This window comes from Sus scrofa, chromosome 7 (assembly GCF_054392235.1).
Source record: "Sus scrofa isolate SSC_HxYL_T2T_F1_AM1 chromosome 7, Sscrofa_HxYL_maternal_Yorkshire_Landrace_v2.0, whole genome shotgun sequence".
In the NCBI taxonomy this organism is placed as follows: Eukaryota; Metazoa; Chordata; class Mammalia; order Artiodactyla; family Suidae; genus Sus; species Sus scrofa.
In genome coordinates this window covers 47,171,486-47,191,353 of record NC_139389.1, presented here as the reverse complement: position 1 = coordinate 47,191,353, position 19,868 = coordinate 47,171,486, and the positions used below count along the sequence as shown (strand labels likewise).

Genomic DNA, 19,868 nt, shown 5'->3' with positions numbered 1-19,868 from the left:
AGGTGCGGTCCTAAAAAAAAAAAAAAAAAAATCACAAAGAAAAAAAGAAACAAGCCCCAAATGGAATCACTTCTGCTAAATCTCACCAAGAATTAGTACCTAACTTAATCGAAGTTTCAGCTTCACCTAGAGTGGATTTTTATTTTTTTCCTTTCTTGGCTGCACCCACGTTATATAGAAGTTCCCCAGCCAGGGATAAAATACGAGCCACAGCTGTGACCTATTCCACAGCTACAGCAACCCCGAATCCTTAACCCACTGTGCCAGAGCGGGAACTCATGGAGTAGAATTTTAAACTAACCAGTCTGGAATTTCCTAGTCTGCCCTAGTGAGGTAATCTGCAAGATAAAACCCCCTATCATTCCCCCTAACGGTAGGTGACCATTCCTTTCTTTCTTTTTGCTAATAACCTCATCCTGCCCTCCTTTCTATAAAAGTCATCCATTTTCAACAGTCCTTCAGAGTGCCTGTTTTTGTTTTTAAACTAGATGGGATGCTGCCTGATTCATGAATTGTTGAATAAAGCCAATTATATCTTCAAATTTACTCGTTTGAATTTTTGTTTTGTTTTGTTTTTAGGCCACCACTCTCCTTATGGAGTTCCCAAGCCGGGGATCAGATGCAAGCCGCAGTTGTGACCTAAGCCACAGCTGGGGCAACACTGGGTCCTTAACCCACTGTGCCGGCCAAGGGATAGAAGAACCTGTGTCCCAGCACTCCCAAGATGCCACCAATCTTGATCCTGTTGCACCACACCAGGAGCTCCTGAATTTTGTTTTTTAACAAGACCTGGAGATACAAGAGCATCCTCTCTTCAAGGAATAAAAAAGAGTTCAGCTTATGAAGAAGTAAGGCTATGATGAACAAACAGGAGCCAGATCATGGCGAAGCTTTATAAACCATGCTAAAGCCAAAGTTTGAACTATATCCTGTAGGAGAGTAGGGGAACATTTGAAAGGTTTAAGTAGGGGCCTGACATGATTACATTTACATTTTATAAATTTAATCTCTACACTGGCTACAGTGTAGGTATTTTGATTACAGAATAGATAAAGGAGCTGGCATGGATGCCAGTTAGAGCTAGCAACTGCAATTCCCAAGTGCATGGTGAAAGAGGTCTGAACTAGAGTAGTCACAGTGGGGTGGAGAGAAATGGGTGAGCCCTAGAATAAGAGGTCAGTTGAGCATGATGGCTGACCCCAGGAATAGGAGGAGAGATAGAGAGAGACTGGCAAGAAAACAAGCAGATTTTTTTTTACTTCATCAACTCTATGGCCAGTTATGCCACCCAGTGAAGGAGAGAAAACTAGAGGAGGACCAGGTTTATTGGGGAATGAGTAAGGAGAAAAGATGAGTTCAGTTTTCTGGGGTTTTTGTTTGTTTGTTTTTTGCCTTTTTAGGGCCGCACGTAAAAAGGCATGTGAAAGTTCCCAGGCTAGGGGTTGAAGTAGAGCTGCAGCTGCTGGCCTACACCACAGCCACAGCAAGATGGGATCCGAGCCACATCTTTGACCTACACCAAAGCTTAGGGCAATGCCAGATCCTTAACCCACTGAGCAAGGCCAGGGATGGAACCTGCATCCTCATGTATACCAGTTGGTTTCATTTCTGCTGAGCTACAACAGGAACTCCCTCCTAGCTTATTTTTACTCTATACAAGTTCCCTGGGTGATCTTATCTGCCCCCTTGCTGATGACTATCAAATACATATATTTCTATTTCTAATGATGTTCCTAAATATCTTTTCACTGTCCAACGGAACAGCAAACTCAACTTATTGAAAACTCAACTCAGAGTTTCCATCATGGCTCAATGGAAACGAATCTGACTAGCATCCATGAGGACTAGGGTTTGATCACTGGCCTTACTCAGTGGGTTAAGGATCCAGTGTTGCTGTGGCTGTGGCGTAGGCTGGTGGCTACAGCTCCAATTGGATCCCTAGTCTGGGAACCTCCATATGCCATGGGTGCAGCCCTAAAAAGTAGGCAGCTATAGCCCCGATTTGACCCCTAGCCTGGGAACTTTCATATGCTGCAGGTGCGGCCCTAAAAAGGCATAAATAAATAAATAAGATACTGAAGACACTAATGTCTGGAGGATGAACAGAAAGAGAATCTGTGGAGGAGAATGAGGAGTAGCCAGAAAAATAGAAAGAAAAACAGACAAGTGTCAAGTGCTGGAGGCCAAGAAAAAGGTGTGTTTCAGAAAGAAAGGACCAAAGATCAAAATATATCATAAAACTACAATGATTAAAATACTATGGTATTGGAGTTCCCGTCATGGCTCAGTGGTTAACCAACCTGACTAGTATCCATGAGAACGAGGTTCGATCCCTGGCCTGGCTCAGTGGGTTAAGGATCCAGTGTTGCCTGCCGTGAGCTGTGGTGTAGATTGCAGATGCAGCTCAGATCTGAGGTTCCTGTGGCTGTGGCATAGGCCAGTGGCTACAGCTCTCATTGGACCCCCTAGCCTAGGAACATCCATGTGCCACTGATGCGGCCCTAAAAAAAAAAAAAAAATACTGTGGTATTGGCTCAGGAATAAATAAAACAGAAGAGAGTCCAGAAACAGACCCATGTAGCTATTGGTATATATAATGAGGATAACTTTTTAAAAGAAAGTAACTTGAGACAACTCCCTACCATTTAGAAAAAAAAAATCAAATAAGTTCCTATTATACATCCTACATAAAGATACATTCCAAACTGATCAAACATCTAAACATAAACCATGAATTTCCCTTGTAGCACAGCAGGTTAAGGATCCAGCACTGTCACTACAGCAGCTTGGGTCGCTATTGTGGCTCTGGTTCAAACCCTGGCGTGGGAACCTCCACGTGCCAAAAGAAACCCACAAACACTTCAAAACTCCTGGAAGAAAACAGTGGATAATAATTCATAATTTAGGAGTGAGGTTGGCTTGGACATGACACAACCAAGAAAATGTAAAGGAAACTATTGCTAAGTCTGAGTTTAAAATGTATGTAAAGGTACTCTACACAAAGAATGAATGACTAATCACAGACCAGGAAAAAATGTCTGTGTGCAGACGTCCATTATTTACCCCATGGGCAACCACCTCATAAGCACCTCATAAGCAACCCCTCCAGGAAACTAAACACATACACCACCTTCCATCTCCCAGGATCTGGTCTCCTGGGCAGACATCCCGGGTCAGCCTACTCCCCTTCCGGCCTTCACTCCTGTTTGTGGTAAGCCAGGTTAAGAATGGATATCAGAATGGGTTATTCCTCCTCATCTCTTAAAATAAATTTTCCACTCAGGAGACAAGGGAATTGAGAAGAATAAAGTGAAACTGTGTGTGTGTTGGGGTGGTTGAAGGATTCATGACGATGAGAGAACAAGTATCAGGCCAGTGCAGCCCAGGCCCTGCTTATCAAGAGAGCCCAGAGCTGCTGGTGGTGAGAATATCGGGGGAATAGTTTTGGCTCTCACTTCCAATCCCCATCCTTTTTGAGATCTCTCACTGAGTTCTTCTGTCTCAGCCTCTAAGTAGCAGTTTCCCTGGAGAAGTTGTGCCCCTCGCCCCTCTCTAAGGTCGACCTCTGCAGCATAACCTTCTTAGCTAAGGGGGTTGAGAAGTCGCACGTGCTTCCAGTCACTGACGATCACATAAGATCACATAATTGGCTGGGTCTGCTCGGCCCTTTTGCAGATTTTGGCCCTTCCGCTATCACCGATTTGGGGAGTTATGCCATGTGGACAGCAACTACGTGATCAGTAGCCTGTCTTCTCCTTGTGCTCCTTGGGGGAAGCCATGGACTCCACCAGGTCTGAACCCCTGAAAGGATCACCAGAGGTAAGCCACTGTTGCTGCTTCTAGTTTTCCAAGGAAAACCGAGGGCTGGTGGGCAGGGCTGTTTCGTTTCTGGTCTCTATATGAGCATCTCGCTGTTTGTGAAGAGATGGGAAGTGGACATACAATGGATGAGTGGTGAGTCACAAGTCAGCCATGGGGTTGGGAATTGAACTCTGGCGTCCTGACTCCCCGCCCAGCAACACTGCTTCCCCACTCCGCCTTTCTAGTGTTTTGTACACTGGTTTATGTCACCGAATGTGTTTACTCTTTGCTGACTGCAAGAGCCCTAAAGAGCAAGCGAGATGACAGCTTGGCAAGAAAGTCAAGTCAGCAATCCCCTGGGCCCTGGGCCAAGTTTCTATTCCAGGAAACCTCCCCCGCCCTCGCAGTGGTTGACGTAACCGGAGCCCCAGCCCCGCCCCAAGTAGGGGCCAGGCCCCTCCCACAGCCCTGGCGGTTTTAAAACCAAAATCGGTGTTCCGGGATTGGTTCGGCTTCAAAACAAAGGGGAGGGGTAATACTCGCTGCGGGCATCCTGGTGGCCCTAAGGCAGCGGGGCTTGTTTATGGGTTCGAGCCTCGCGTCGGGGCTACTGCGGTGTCTCGGGCTGCTAAAACCAGCCCCCGGAGGGTGCCAGCTTGGTAATAAAGCAGTGACTACTGTATAAAGGTGGCATAATCTTCGCAACAAAAAAAGCCTTAATTAGGCTAACCACCATCCGCCTCCGCCCTGGCATTAGTCCTGACTCACCCGGACGGCACGCCGGCCGTCGAGGGAGAAACTGAGGAAGGGGCGGAGCCAGTAGACCAGTCGCTCCAAATTCTGCGTTCTCCAGGTTCAAAACTTGTTGTGGAGGCTGGCGTCAAAGGGCCCAACTCTGAAGCGCCCACAAAGCTTAATTCGGATGTAAGCCCTCCGCTCCGGTAACTGGCCCACGACCCCCAGGCCCTAATTAAAGACCCGCTCAGCTCTCTGAGACTGGGAACCAGACTACAGCTCCCCTAGGTCTTTGCGCGCATAGGCGCGCTCCTTACCTACTCCCCGAAGCCGCCCGCGGCCCCCTTGCGCCGCGATGTCTCCTGGGAGTGGTAGGGCGGCGGCGAACTCTTTCCAGGGAGCTCTCAGACTTGAGGACTCTATATCCCGTGATGCCTCGCGACTCTTTCTGACGCGACCTGGAAGCCAGGGCAGGGTGGGGGCGTGGCCTGTGCAGAGCCCCACCCCGCTCTCCTCCTGGCTGGTCGGACTCGGCGGTGGCAGTAGGGGCGGCGGCGGCGGCGGTGGCGGAGGTGGTGGCGGCGGCGGTGGCGGGGGGGAGGGGCCGGGCGGGGGGCTGGCGGCAGCAGCGGATGGACTCGCGGGTATCCGAGCTGTTCGGCGGCTGCTGCCGGCCCGGAGGGGGCCCGGCCGTGGGCGGAACCCTCAAGGCTAGGGGCGCCGGCGGCAGCAGCAGCTGCGGGGGCCCGAAGGGGAAAAAGAAGAACGGAAGGAACAGAGGGGGCAAAGCCAACAACCCTCCGTACCTGCCCCCCGAGGTGAGCAACTGAGAAGCGGCCGGGTGAGAGGAAATCACTCCTTCCGGTCCTGGGACTCCAGGAAGGCGAGACAGAATTCGTACCCCCCTTCCGGTGTCAAGACCCCCTTCTTTTCCGGTTCGAGGACCCCAGGGAGGAGGGACAGAGAGATTGACCCCGTCCCCACCAGGTGTCAGGCCCCGGGGAGGAAGAGGGGAGGAGGGGAATCTCCTCACTCTGATGTAGGTAATTCCAGGAGAAGTGGGAAAAGGGGATCCCCTTGGGAAGAGCAGAGTAAAATCCCCGGGCCCCTTCCCTGTGCTGCAACAGGAGAAGGGAGAGTGCGTTCTGGGATGAGGAGTTAGAGTTTTCTAAACTTGCTCTACGGGGAGGAGAGGAGTACCCGAGGAAGGAGCAATGTGTTCTGTCCTTATCCTTGAGTGTGTATACACACACACACACAAAGAGCAATATATTCTGTCCCTATCCCTGAGTGTGTACACACACACACACCAGAAAACAGTTAGGCTTAGTCCTCCTGCCCTTTGCCTGTCCTATGAGGAAGTGGTGGCAGCCTCCACCTACCCGTACCATCTGTCCCTAAGGCAGAGGATAACTGCTACTCTGTCCCTCTTAGAAAAAGAGAACCCAAGGGGGAGATCCTCATCAAGTGATTATTCAAACTTTAGTATGTATCACAATCACTTGAATTGCTGCTCTACCCCTAGAATTTACAACTGAGTAAGTCAAAGGTGGCCCTGATAATCGGCATTTCTTACAAGTTCCCAGGTGATGTGAATGCTGTTGGTCCTGAGACCACGTGTTGAGAACCATTATCCTAGACCATCATCCTTGCACCACTTTTCTGAAGCCACCCGTACTTATTCTTCACCTCCATCAAAATGATAAACAAGGAAGGTCTTTATTGATGTGAAAAGATTTCCATTATATTCCAAGAGATGGAGATTATGGGTGAAGCCCTGTAAGAGCCTGGGAGTCAGAGAGCCTTCAAAGGGATGGAATGATGACAGGAAGGGGAGAAGAAAAATAAAATGTCCAGGGAGGAGGAGTGCAGAAATTCAGGACAGGTAGACCAGGCAAATTGTATATCCTTTTGCACGTGAGAGGGGGAAGCTCAGGCAACAGGATGCTTCTGTGTTGGGTTACGTGATACAGGGAAGAGGAGGCCATTGTGGGGTGGATTCAAGTTTTCACCTTGGAGTTCCTGTCATGGCTCAGCGGTTAATGAACCCTACTAGGATCCATGAGGATGTGGGTTGGATCCCTGGCCTCGATCAGTGGGTTAAGGATCTGGCATTGCCATGAGCTATGGTGTAGGTCGCAGACACAGCTTGGATCTGGTATTCCAGTGGCTGTGGTGTAGGCCGGCAGCTGTAGCTCTGATTCGTGACCCCTAGCCTGGAAACCTCCATATGCCGTGGGTGCAGCCCTAAAAAGCAAAAAAAAGAAAAAAGAAAAGAAAAGATTTCACCTCAACTGAGCCCTGAGGGTTATGGGACAGGAGGGTAAAAGCACAGTGAGTCTGGTTTATGGTGTCTGTCTCCTTCCTTATATTTTTGGAGTTTCTTCTCTTCATCTGAACCCCAGCTTTGGAGCCCTGCTGTCTTTCACCTGGGCCCCTCTCTCATTGGGCTTGTAGTGACCGATGCTGAGTTCACCCTTTGGCCCTGCTCCAGAACCTCTTGCAGCCTCTTACTCTTGATGTCATCAGCTGGGAGGGGTGGGCAGGAAGGACATGGTGTCTGCCAGACCAGTGGCAAAGGTTGACTTTAGTAGCCTGGACACAGAGAAGACAAAGACCTGTACGGACAGCAGTTTGAGGCCCTAGGGAGAAGGAAAGGGGTGATCTTGCGTCTAGGAAGAACGTGCTGCCAGTGATCGAAAGAGGAGGAGCTCCACCCCCTTTTCACTTTGCCAATGGGACTTATGTCTTTATTGGTCATTCAAATGGGGCAAAGGAAATATCTTTTTAAAACTCAAGCAAGGAGTTCCCATTGAGGCGCAGCAGAAAGGAATCCAATTAGTAACCATGAGGTTGTGGGTTTGATCCCTGGCCTTACTCAGTGGTTAAGGATTTGGCATTGCCGTGAGCTGTGGTGTAAGTTGCAGACGTGGCTCGGATCCTGGGTTGCTGTGGCTGTGTTATAGGCCCTAGCCTGGGAACCTCCATATGCCACGGGTGCGGCCCTAAAAAAACAAAAAACCTCAAGCAAACTGAGTGTTTGTCTAGTAACCTTTCAGAAGAAACGAGTTGTGATAAACTGCAGAGTCTTGTGGGATGTGTTATTAAGCAGTCCTAGTTTTCAGAGTATGCAAAGTTTAATTAGTTGTAAATTTTATTAGCAGTCTAGTTTTGGTTAAATTATTTGGTATACTGCATCAGAAGAGAGCCTAAAAGTGGGGATGTTGCCTGTTGCCTCAAGGCCCCATAAAGTAAGATTTAATAAATAATTATAAATTTGCAAAAAAAAAAAAAAAAGAAAGAAAGAAAGAAAGAAAAGTAGGGGCACAGGAGTTCCCGCAGTGGTGCAGTAAGTTAAGGATCCAACTGCAGTGGCCCAGCTCTGATCCCTGGCCCAGTGCAGTGTAGGTCACAGCTGAGGCTTGGATTCAATCCCTGGCCTGGGAATTTCCATATGCTGTGGGTGAGGCCATTTAAAAAAAAAAAAAAAAAAAAAAAAAAAGGATTCAGGGTTCTTTTTTGGCTTAGATGGGTGATTCACTGTTCTCATAAGCGTTTCCTTCGGAGAAGCCTCACTGGGGCTGAATAGAAGGCTGGTTTGCCATGACCTTTGACAGACACCTGCCTAAGCAGTTGCGGCTGAGGCTTCCTACTCTCTTAAGTTAGTTGCCTGGACCCCAGTGGGAATTGGGGAGGTAGAGGTTAGGTTTGGATGGTGTGTGGTAACTGCTCCCTGTTTCTTTTCAGGCTGAAGATGGAAACATCGAATATAAAGTGAGTCTGAGGCTGGGGAGGGGCAGGTTGACCTCGTTGGCAAGGGATGATTTCTTTGAGGTCCTTGTAACTTCATGGTCTGTAGTAATTTAAAGATGGGGTTCTCGGAGTTCCCATCATGGCACGAATCCGACTAGGAACAATGAGGTTGCAGGTTCGGTCCCTGCCCTTGCTCAGTGGGTTAACGATCCGGCGTTGCCGTGAGTTGTGATGTAGGTTGCAGACGCGGCTCGGGTCGCGACTTGCTGTGGCTCTGGTGTAGGCTGGCAGCTACAGCTCCGATTCGACCCCCTAGCCTGGGAACCTCCCATATGCCGCGGGAGCTGCCCAAAAAATAGCAAAAAGACAAAAAAAAAAGATGGGGTTCAGACTGCATTCTGTTGGAAGAGGACTCACCTTTAGAGGAGGTCAGGGATGAGGGTGGTTAAGAGGGAATGGAAAGGGAGTTCCCATCATGGTTCAGCAGTAATGAACCCGACTAGCATCCATGAGGATGCAGGTTCCATCGCTCAGTGGGTTAAGGATCCTGCATTGCCGTGGGCTGGGGTGTAGGTCACAGATGCAGCTTAGATCCCATGTTGTCATGGCTGTGGTGTAGGCCGGCAGCTGTAGCTCTGATTAGACCCCTAGCCTGGGAACTTCTGTATGCTGCCAGTGCAGCCCTAAAAATAACAATAATAAAAGGGAAGGGAAGGCCCTGGTTCTTGCCACAGGACAGCTGGGGAGCATGTGGGTTCAGACGGAGCATCTAGACTCTGCCTTCTCACAATACTCACTCCCCCCAAGCTGAAGCTGGTGAATCCATCCCAATACCGTTTTGAGCACCTGGTGACACAGATGAAGTGGCGGCTCCAGGAGGGCCGTGGTGAGGCGGTCTACCAGATTGGGGTAGAGGACAATGGGCTGCTGGTGGGCCTGGCTGAGGAGGAGATGAGGGCCTCCCTCAAGACCCTGCACCGGATGGCAGAGAAGTATGCTCCCCCTTCCCCTGGGTTCTCCTCTCCCTGCATCGGGACCCAACGGGCCCAGTCATCTAGGGTCTGCTCTTGACAGAGGGCCAAAGGGGGGAGGGTGGTTTTCTGGGTTCCTTTGCACTGGATCCCAGGTTTTCTGCTCCTTGACGTAAAGTTGATTTGTGTAAAGAGAGCCGGGGATTCAGGATGGATTGGAGGGGTAGGAATCTAAGTTAGGGGTTGGGAGCTCTGGGGGTGGGGGGAATGGATTGGAGGGGGAGTACAGGTGAGATGTGGCAGCTGTGGGCTTGCTGTGACAGGGTTGGGGCAGACATCACTGTCCTCCGGGAGCGAGAAGTGGACTATGACAGTGACACGCCCCGGAAGATCACCGAGGTGCTAGTACGAAAGGTCCCTGACAACCAACAGGTGGGTGCACACTCTTCCCTGCCTCTCATGCCCGTGCTCCCCCCCAGGGCAGGGGGCGCCCTTTGGTGCCAGGCTCTCCCCTGGCCTGGGACCCTGGGGGTGTCCAGTTCATCGTTTGGTCCCCAGTGAGTGTCGCTGCCCTCGACCTAACTTTCAGTGGCAAGAGGTGAGGGGTCAGAACCCTCACCTCTGACAATCCGCCCGCAGTTCCTGGACCTCCGTGTGGCCGTCCTGGGGAATGTGGACTCAGGGAAGTCGACTCTGCTGGGAGTCCTGACCCAGGGAGAGCTGGACAATGGGCGGGGCCGGGCTCGGCTCAACCTTTTCCGCCACCTGCACGAGATTCAGTCTGGCCGAACCTCCAGCATCAGCTTCGAGATCCTGGGCTTTAACAGCAAGGGAGAGGTGCATGCAATCAACGGGACCCAGTGGGACCAGACTCTGAGGCTGGGATGGTAGTGGTGAAGGCCAGATTCTGCGGGCAGAGTGTGGAGACCTTCTGGAGTAGTGTAGACGAAGGCCCTGAGGGCACCGAACCAGCTCCGATCTCCTTAGGGAACAGATGGGGAATCACCTGAGCCAGATCAGAATGGGGCTCAGGGTTAAGAGGCAGGGTCACCAAGGAACTGGTTTAGGTCCTGGCGACTCTTGAAGGGTTGGGGAGGCTGGCAGGGGGCACTGAGAGCCCTGGGCTCCGGGCCAGGTGGTGAATTACAGTGACTCAAGGACGGCAGAAGAGATCTGTGAGAGCAGCTCCAAGATGATCACCTTCATCGACCTGGCAGGCCACCACAAGTACCTGCACACCACCATCTTCGGCCTCACCTCGTACTGTCCCGACTGCGCCCTGCTGCTCGTCAGCGCCAACACTGGCATTGGTACGAGGCATCGGGCAGGGATGGCGCTGGATGGGGGTGCTGACTCTCCTAGCCCGGACCTCCCCAGATCTGGGAGGCAGCCCCACTCGTCTCTTGCTCTGTCCTCCTCCCTGCCTTCTCACCCCTCGTCCCGCTGCCTGCCTTCTTTCTCTGAGCAGCTGGCACCACAAGGGAACATCTGGGGCTGGCCCTGGCCCTGAAAGTGCCCTTCTTCATCGTGGTCAGCAAGGTGGACCTGTGCGCCAAGACCACCGTGGAGAGGACGGTACGCCAGCTAGAGCGGGTCCTCAAGCAGCCTGGCTGCCACAAGGTCCCCATGCTCGTCACCTCCGAGGATGATGCTGTCACGGCTGCCCAGCAGTTTGCCCAGTCCCCCAAGTAAGCCTTTCTCATCCCAGAGCCCTGATTCCCAGGGAAAGCTGCCACAGGGCCCCGGAGCATAGGGTCCCCCCCCAGCCCCTCAGGAGCAGGCCAGTTCTGGCTCAATTCTGTGGGTTTTCAGATTGGGGTTGTGGGAGGGAGTCTTAGCTAAAGGTGGGACTCTTTCCCCAAGCCAGCCTGGGGATCTGCTGACACCCGGGACCCTGGAGACAAGGTGCGGTGTGGGTATTCACCGTCTCCCTGGGCTCATGGCGGGCTCACAGATGGGAGAGGAGAGCCCCTTGCCACCCCAGGGGGTGTTCACCTGGCCGTGCACCGGGCTCTAGCCCCTGCTTCCTGTTGGAACTTTCCCCATCTGCCCATTCCGTGCCTCCCTCTACAGTGTCACCCCTATCTTCACACTGTCGAGCGTGTCTGGAGAGAGTCTGGATCTGCTCAAAGTCTTTCTGAATATTCTGCCGCCACTCACCAATAGCAAAGAGCAGGAAGAACTCATGCAGCAGCTGACAGAGTTCCAGGTAATTGGCCGTCGGAACGGGCAGTGAGCCACGGAACTGGGAGGGGCTCATTCCGAGCCTCGAGTCTGTTTAGAGATTCTGGACGTGCCAGCCCTATGTGGCAGGCTATTGATAGAATCTTCTTCGGCTTCAGGTGGATGAAATCTACACAGTTCCAGAGGTGGGGACAGTTGTCGGAGGAACGCTTTCCAGGTGAATTGCCTTTCTTGCTACCCACCCCATCCGGCCTTCACACACATGTACCCAGTGGAGACCCTGGAGTTGAACTTGTAGGCATTCCCTGCTGGCACAGTAGGTTAAGATCTGGCATTGTCCCTGCAGCAGCTTGGGTCGCTGCCATGGCACAGGTTCAGTCCCTGGGAATATCCACATACTGTGAGAACAGCCCCCCACCCCGCCAAAAAAAAGTAGGCGTTCCCATCGTGGTGCAGCAGAAATGAATACAACTAGGAACCATGAGGTTGTGGGTTTGATCCCTGGCCTCAATCAGTGGGTTAAGGATCTGGCATTGCCATGAGCTGTGGTGTAGGTCAAAGATGTGGCTTGGATCTGACGTGGTTGTGGCTGTGCCTCCATTTGGACCCTTAGCCCAGGAACCTCCTCCATATGCCAGGGGTGTGACCCTAAAAAGCAAAAAAAAAAAAAAAAAAAAAGTAAAAGACGTGCTCGTTTGTGGACTAGGCTTCACCATCAGAAGAGCTGGAGAAAGCTCTTCTGTTAGCTTCTGAAGGAAGAAACAGTCTTGCTTCTTACTGGGAATCTCCAGGCCCCTGGGGCAGAAGTGTGGGAAGAAAACTAGAGTGCATTCAGCTGACTTCATCTCCAGCTCGGGAAGTGAGAGGTCCCTTAAGACACTTTCCAAAGCAGAGGATGAAACCCCAGGGGATGCTTGCTCTTTCAGAGATCAGGTGTTGCGTGTCAAACCAGCAGCTACTGTCTGCCGCCTTGGCTGCTGGCCTTTCCTGGTATAAACCTTCAGTCTGAACAGAGTCATCTCCCCAAATCAGATTTAGGGTCGCTTTCCCCCAGCCAAGGGACTCAGTCTTACAAGGGAAGGGCCTAGGAGAGAAGTAGGGAGGGAGCTCAGGCTGACCTGTGCTGCCCGCTCTCTGGGCTGCAGTGGCATTTGCCGTGAGGGGGACCAGCTGGTGGTGGGCCCCACAGACGATGGCTGCTTCCTGGAGCTGAGAGTGTGCAGCATCCAACGCAACCGCTCTGCCTGTCGTGTGCTGCGAGCCGGCCAGGCTGCTACACTGGCCCTCGGGGACTTTGACCGCGCACTCCTTCGCAAGGTGAGGTGGGAGGTCGGGCGGGAGAGGGAACACGGGAGAGAGGTGCCTGGGAGCCTGGCCACTTGAATGAGAAGCACCTAAGGTGCCTCAGCATAACTCACAGAAACCTGGTGTCTAACTCAAGAAGCCGGTTATGCAGACGGTCCATGCATGAAAAAGGCTTAGGATACTCATAAAGCACAGATCATGAAACATGAATCACTGCAGTGCAGCCCTAGTGTCCAGGACCCTGCAAATCCTAAGCATTAGAAGGGTTAGAGGACAAGAAAGGTGGGTAAGAAAGGCGCCCCTCTAAGGAGAGTTTTGAGCATCATCTTCTGGGTCCTTGCGTTGGAGGTGCTGGAGGAAGACGAGGTCCCGGGGCTGCCGAGGGTGTGAGGGTGTGAGGGTGGCCGGGGAGGAGAGACTGATGTGAGGCCTGCCCTTCCTGGGTCTGGGGGCTGTGCCTCCCCAGGGCATGGTGATGGTGAGCCCAGAGATGAACCCCACCATCTGCTCAGTGTTCGAGGCAGAGATAGTCCTGCTGTTCCATGCCACCACCTTCCGGCGAGGCTTCCAGGTGACAGTACACGTGGGCAATGTGCGTCAGACGGCAGTGGTGGAAAAGATCCATGCCAAGGTGAGAGGGAGCCAGCCACGCCCCGGCCCCCCCAGGGGAAAGGCGGAATTCTCCTGCTTCTGGAAGGGAGGGAGGCCTGTCCCCAGTGCCCCGCTGACTTTGGGTAGAAGCCTGCTAGGCCCCCGACGGTAGAGAGCCAATGCTGGTAGAGACCGGAGGTGCTGCCCAGGGCCAGTGACCGCCTTTCTGCTGCAGGACAAGCTGCGGACTGGGGAGAAGGCAGTAGTCCGTTTCCGCTTCCTGAAGCACCCAGAGTACCTGAAGGTGGGCGCCAAGCTGCTGTTTCGGGAGGGCGTCACCAAGGGCATCGGCCACGTCACCGATGTGCAAGCCATTGCAGCGGGAGAGGCCCAGGCCAACATGGCTTTCTGAACTCCTCCAGGCAGGCACGGCTCTACTGCTGTCTCTACAATATAGAAGGTGACTTCTGGCCATGCTGCCCCCCCATCGGCGGCTGTGTGTGTCAGTAGGCTAGGGAGAGAGGGATGCTCTCTGCTGCTTGCTCCTGGCTACCTTTTCTGGAGACATGCCAGGCTTGATGTGGCCGGGCAGGGGCAGGCCTGGGGGAGGAGACGGGAGAACTCAGGGCAGCGCTCAGCAGCTGTGTGGCCACCTGGTCGGCTCAGCAAGCCCGGCAACCCCACGGCCCGTCTACCGGAGGGAGCTGCCTGCTGCCACCTCAGCCCCACTCTTGGGCCTGGGCTTGACTCACCACTGTGGTCCCTGTGCATCAGGAATTGTCACAACAATTGGGGGTGGTCCTTGAAAGCACTCCTTTTTCTATACCTCTTCTCAAGGCCATGTAAGTTCCTCCTCTCTACCTGCCTGGACAAAAGATGCCTGCTCCTGGCCAGCCAGTGGGCGGCTCAGGGTCTGAAGATATGGCACAGGGACTGAATGGCAACGCCCCCACCCTGTGCTGAGACAGGAGGTCCTTCTGTCAGCTTTCTCTCCCATCCCTCCTTCACTCAAGGGCCACGTCCCTGGTTCTGCCTGTCAAAGGCCCCACAGGTGCTATTTGTTGTGCTGGCCCAGGTGTGGGGCCGCCAAGCTCAGCCTTGGCCTGCCGAGGGTCAGCTGCATGTCAGTTGGTCTTGTCCCTCCTCTGCAGTGACCTGTTGGTATTAATGCTGGATTCAAACAGTATGTTTTACTCTCCCAGGCTGGTGGCTGGGGACCTGACCCCTAGCTCCCCATCCTGCCACCTTTGCCCCCGCTTCCTGCCCCCATGTAAGTCCTCTCGTGTTTTAGTAACTTGCAGTGAGTGACCATACCTGTCCCTCTGTCGCAGGAACCTGGAGGTAAGGGAAAGATGATGCCGTATTTCCTACTCCTTAGGGCATGGATCCCCTTCTTTCCCTTATTAGTGTCCTGGGTTCCCGTGGACTCAGGGATTTGTTGGTTGAGGTTTCCCTGCATATATATATACATATATATATATTTAAATATGCATATATATATATTGTACAGAATAAAAATGTTTTATTGAACACACTGTGCTTATGCTTAAGATCCAGGCTTATCTTCCAGAGCTGGATTCCTCTCCAGGATCAGAGGCGAGTGAAACCCTTACGCTGCTGAGCCCTGAGTGGGGAAGAACCCACTGACCCAGCTTCCTTCCCTCCCCCGCACATGTTATCAGGGTCCAGTGCTGTGACCTAAGTATTCTGGCCTGTTTTGCATGGTTCTTTGAGTAGAACAGAAAGCGAAACTGCGGGGGAGTTCCTGTCGTGGCTCACTGGTTAACAAACCCGACTAGTATCCATGAGAATACGGGTTCGATCCCTGGCCTTGCTCAGTGGGTTAAGGATCCAGCTTTGCTGTGAGCTGTGGTATAGGTTGTAGACGCAGTTCGAATTCCTACATTGCTGTGGCTGTGGTGTAGGCCGCAGCTGAAGCTCCAATTCGACCCCTAGCCTGGGAACTTCCATACGCTGCAGATGCAGCTCTAGAAAGACAAAAATGAAACTGCTACCTTGTCAGCTAAGAGTGGTAACTACCCTGTGCTTGTGGAGCTGGCCATTTGCTGATGGTCACAGCGGTAAAGAGGCTGAGATGGCCCCATCAAGATTTTGGTGGCAGGTACTTAAGAGTGCAACTTAGGCAGTGTCTATGTACTCAATGCGGAGTAGCCTTAAGTGAGGTTTACGTAGTCTAAACTGGCTTCGGAGCTATGAGAGGCACCTGGCCAAACCTTTGTCCCTCTTTCTGTTCCCTGGAGAAATATGACCCAAGTTTTAAAGTCAGTTGCCAAATGCAGGGATCATTTTCATTAATGATCCTTGCAAAAGAAATTTAATGATAAATGTAGCCCATGATCCCATGGGCATCCTGCCCCCAGGGTATTGAAGTGATGGCCTCTGTCATTCAAGCTTAGCTTATTTTTTTGGGGGGTGGGGGTTAGGGCTGCACCCATGGCATATGGAAGTACCCAGGCTAGGGGTCGAATCAGAACTACAGCTGCCAGTCTACGCCACATCACAGCCATGTCTGTAACCTACACCACAGCTCATGGCAACGCTGGATCCTTAACCCACTGAGCGAGGCCAAAGATGGAACCCGCGTCCTCATGGAAACTAGTCAGGTGCTTTACCACTGAGCCATGACGGGAACTTCTCAGCTACTTTTTAAATGTCACTGGTTTAACTTGCTAAGAAGCCTATGGTTGAAGAACTTCCTCCTGGTGTTGGGAACTAAGAGCTGTCTACTTCCTTCTTTACAGCTGCTAATAAACAGCTATGACAGAGAGTTATTATTTCAGCAAAAGGGTACTTCAGCTTTCCACCTGACACCAACCTTTGCACGGCTGTCTGCTGTCCCCTCCACAGGCTCTCTGCCAGTATGCCATTTGTTTCAGTTGCCCAGAAGACAACATGTGCTGCTGCTGTTGTCTTGATTGGTTATTCACTGGTGCCCCACCCCCTGCCCACTACCTGTCTTGGCCTCTAGAAGTCCAGTGAAACCAAAGTGGCTACCACATTACTTTTTCTGTATGACTCCTTCCAGTCAACTGACGTGTGATAAATTTGCTCAACTTGATCTCTATAGCACCCAAAGGGCTTTTTCTTTTTTAAAACTTTTCCCTAGATTAAGAAACAAAGTTTTTGCTACGTTAATGGAACACTTAGGAGGATAAAACGGTGTATAAAGGAGCACACACGCAGCTCCAATAGTATGTAATTTTTTTATTCTGGTTCTAGTAATGTAAAATTTTCAGTATACATTTCATCCAGTGACTATCCAGCACCTATTATGTGTAAGGCATGGTGAAGAATTCTTGCCTGTAAGAAATCTACAAATCTAGTATGAAAAGGGCCGTGTCACAGTGTCTTTTATTAGATATTTAACTGCCACAAAAGTGGGAAGTACTTTTGGAGGAAATTCTGGCTAGACCCAGTGGTTTTCAAATGTTCCCCCTCAAACTACAGGCCCCCAATTTACAAATAAGTTCAAATAAGCCTAAAAATACTGGCTTGAGTACATGTATGGTGTACCCCTCCACCAACTCAGTTCATCTTCTGACTTTCCACATATAAGAATAAAGACTAAGAATACAGTACTGTAAGCATGGACAAGTGCCAAAAGCTACAATAATTCATTTAAAACCATAAGCTAAAGAGTCACACTTCACTAGGGAAGAGATGAGCACACCAGATGAGATGCAAGAGATAAGAAAGCCCAAGCACTTAGCTTTTAAATTTGTGTTTTGTGTGTGTGTGTATTTTTTTTTTTTGTCCTTGTCTTTTTATTAAATTTGTATTTAAGGCAATGACACCATCCTCCACAAACCAGATGGGCTGATAACTTCTAGGTCAGTATTTTTCGAATTCAGTTGGGGTTGGGGTAAGGCTGAGACTATTTCTATCAAGTTCCCTGTTGGTGCTCATACTCTTTCTCAGAATCACACTCAGAGTAACCAAGGTCCTGGAGATCTAGTTCTACTCACAACTTACCCAACTAAACTGAGTTCCTAAACTGGTCCAGTAACAGTCTCATTCTACATTAAGATAAAATGCAAGACGTAGAAGGGCCAATGGACTCCATATTCTCAACACTTTTTCTTAATTTTCAGTAGTCTAAGGCATTACCTTAATTTGACAGATGAGGGAAAGTGAGGAAAGTGACTTATTCGAGGCCATATTCTAAGAGGCAGAGTCAGGTTTGGAACCACATCTCTTGGGTTTCGAGGCCCAGACATTTTTAACTGTATGACACTGCTTCCCTAAAGGCTAGCAAAAACTCAAAACGGTTGTATATCTGGAAGGTAAGTTTTTACATCCCTGTCAGCAATAGGATTAGAATCCACACCTGTAAAGAGATGGGAGCCTTAACTCAGCATCTAACCAGCTTATTTTTCTTATTAAAAATTTCATAAAGTTACAAATTTCCTTGAGATATGAATATATTTCCACCTTCTAGGCTACAAATATTAAAACCCTGCAGCAAGCCTGAGGGCAGCTCTCTAGTGTGTTAATGGCTTAAAAAATGTTTCTAATGTCAGCATGCCCTCAGGCCTAGGGCGTTTGTGACTGGAGGCCAAAGGGCTCTTGGGATTTCTTTTGCTTTGAGGAGATCGGGCAGGAACAGCCTGGGAAGTTGAGGAGTGGGGCTGCAAAAAGGATTTCTGCAACTCCAACGCAAAATGATAGTCCGAGTGTTCTGGCGTCTCCCAGACAGGTACCAGAGAGCCGCACTTCTCACAGAGGACTTGGTCCTCAGCAGCTAGGAGACTGAGGGTAGCGGTTGCCTCCTCCAGAGCAGACTTGGAAGTTAAAGAGCTGTTCTGGGCCAAATCCACCTCTGCAGGAGTTGCCTGGGCTGAATCTAGCTTCAATGCGTTTTCACAGGCAGGGCCACCATCTGGATACTCTGTTGGTAGCTCTTTAGGGCTGGACTGTGGTTTTTGTGGAGGGAAGAAAACTGAAGGATCATTAAGCTGTTTCTGCTTTAGAAGAAGAGTCTTCTGCTTAAAGAAGGGCTCAGATCCTGTAGTAGAACTGGTTTGGAAAGGTAATGAGGGCTTGGATGGTGAATTGCTCACAGGGGTCTGAGTAGTGGCAGTAAGAGGTAACAGTGAAGCTTCTTTGACCTTCTGCTTTTCTGCAGCTTTCTGGAAGAATGACTCCAGAGAATTGGTTGCTTTCTTAGTGACTGTCCCCACTGGGCCACTTTCCTGGGTCTTAGCTTCTGAACTGGTAACTGGCACCTTTGGCAGAGAACTTGGGTCACTGCTCAAGAAGACGGTGATGTCTGTGCCAGCTGACGAGGCAGAGAATTTGGTAGCGCATAGGAAAAGCATTGTAAGGGGAGGGGACCTGTATAGAAAGTAAAAGAGCAAGATTAGCACGGTCCCAGATTCAATTTGTGAAAGTCTGGTTGTGCCACAAAAGGAAATTATTACTGCAGTGGTTCTCAAACTTTTAGAGTGTACTGGATTAATACAGATCCAGTAGACCTGGGATGGGCAGAGGATTTGCCTTCTAACAAGTTCCCAGGTGATGCTGATAGTTGCTGGACCACACCTGAAGAGCACTGCCTTGGTGAACACCTACCAAATCAGACATGTGGAAGTTGGATCCCCTCAATAGCTAGGTTTATTGTTTTCATAACTTAGTGCTTCAGAGCTGCTGTAATTCAGGGTTGGGGTAAGAATTCAGGATAACAAAAAGCTTGAGAATATTTAGACTGGAAAGACTTGAAAAAAATCCTCTTATGCATTCTCCTGTTTTTAAAGAGAAGACCACCTATCTGACAGACTTTCAACTCTGGAACTTCTAGAGAATGAAATTTCACACCTGCTTTTGGGTACCTAGCCTGCTCTCAAAACTACTTCAAGAAATTCTGCCATAAAGTTCCTCATGTCTAATGACTCAAATTTTCACAAGTTGAATTTTAGAAGATGAAATGTACTTTTATATACAGATTAGTCCTCTAATGAAGTTAAGGAGTAAACGCTATTTTAAAATTACTATGACAGGAGTTCCTGTCATGGCTCAGTGGTTAACGTGACTAGCATCCATGGGGACAAAGGTTTGATACCTGACTTTGCTCAGTGGGTCAAGGATCCAGCGTTGCCATGAGCTGTGGCATAGGTCACAGATGCTGCTGGGATCTGGCATTGCTGCAGCTGTAGCACAGGCCAGCAGTTGTAGCTCCAATTGTGACCCCTAGCCTGGGAACCTCCAATATGCCACAGGTGCAGGCATATGGAAAAAAAAAAAAAAAAGCAAAAAAAAAAATATATATATATATATAATTAATGTGGCTCAGTGGGTTATGAACTGACCAGCATCCATGAGGATTTGATCCCTGGCCTCACTCAGTCGGTTAAGGATCTGGCATTGCCACAAGCTGTGGCAAAGGTCACGGACGTGGGTCAGATCCCACATTGCTGTGGCTGTGGTGTAGGCCAATAGCTGCAGCTCAAAAGTTCAACCCCTAGCCTGGGAACTTCCATATGCATGAGTGTGGCCCTACAAAGAAAAATA

General features: G+C 50.5%; 2 protein-coding genes, 1 long non-coding RNA gene and 1 other non-coding gene across 16 annotated transcripts in view; 2 read left to right on the top strand and 2 right to left on the bottom strand.

The window, feature by feature from the left end:
- Positions 1-19,868, bottom strand: part of LOC146401553 (uncharacterized) — an 838,561-nt gene that overhangs the window by 169,179 nt on the left and 649,514 nt on the right. The gene's annotated exons all lie outside the window — the stretch shown is intronic.
- GTPBP2 (GTP binding protein 2) lies at positions 3,108-14,870 on the top strand. 5 transcript variants are annotated; one of them, XM_084968187.1, is made up of 13 exons: positions 3,108-3,211; positions 3,676-3,819; positions 8,284-8,310; positions 9,097-9,281; positions 9,584-9,692; positions 9,900-10,097; positions 10,396-10,570; positions 10,729-10,948; positions 11,334-11,469; positions 11,603-11,661; positions 12,590-12,761; positions 13,216-13,380; positions 13,576-14,870. In XM_084968187.1, the coding sequence occupies exons 2-13, from the start codon at positions 3,778-3,780 to the stop codon at positions 13,750-13,752; spliced, it is 1,665 nt and encodes a 554-aa protein (XP_084824313.1). In that variant the 5' UTR covers positions 3,108-3,211; positions 3,676-3,777; the 3' UTR covers positions 13,753-14,870. The 5 variants fall into 5 exon arrangements, 4 of the variants coding, with proteins under 4 accessions (XP_084824313.1, XP_084824312.1, XP_003128460.3 ...); XM_084968186.1 differs by lacking the exon at positions 3,108-3,211 and having other exon boundaries at positions 3,467-3,819; XR_002345742.2 differs by lacking the exons at positions 3,108-3,211; positions 3,676-3,819 and adding an exon at positions 5,082-5,354 and having other exon boundaries at positions 13,262-13,380.
- LOC146401558 (small nucleolar RNA SNORA27) lies at positions 7,251-7,370 on the top strand. Its single transcript, XR_014811729.1, has one exon. It is a non-coding gene; the product is annotated as a small nucleolar RNA SNORA27 (small nucleolar RNA).
- POLH (DNA polymerase eta) overlaps positions 16,551-19,868 on the bottom strand; it is a 32,086-nt gene continuing 28,768 nt past the window's right edge. For all 9 annotated transcript variants that reach the window (XM_084968179.1, XM_084968176.1, XM_084968177.1 and 6 more), the window contains one exon: positions 16,551-18,695. In XM_084968179.1, coding sequence (XP_084824305.1) covers positions 17,843-18,695 — 853 coding nt within the window. In that variant the 3' untranslated portion in view covers positions 16,551-17,842. The remainder of the gene's footprint in view (positions 18,696-19,868) is intronic.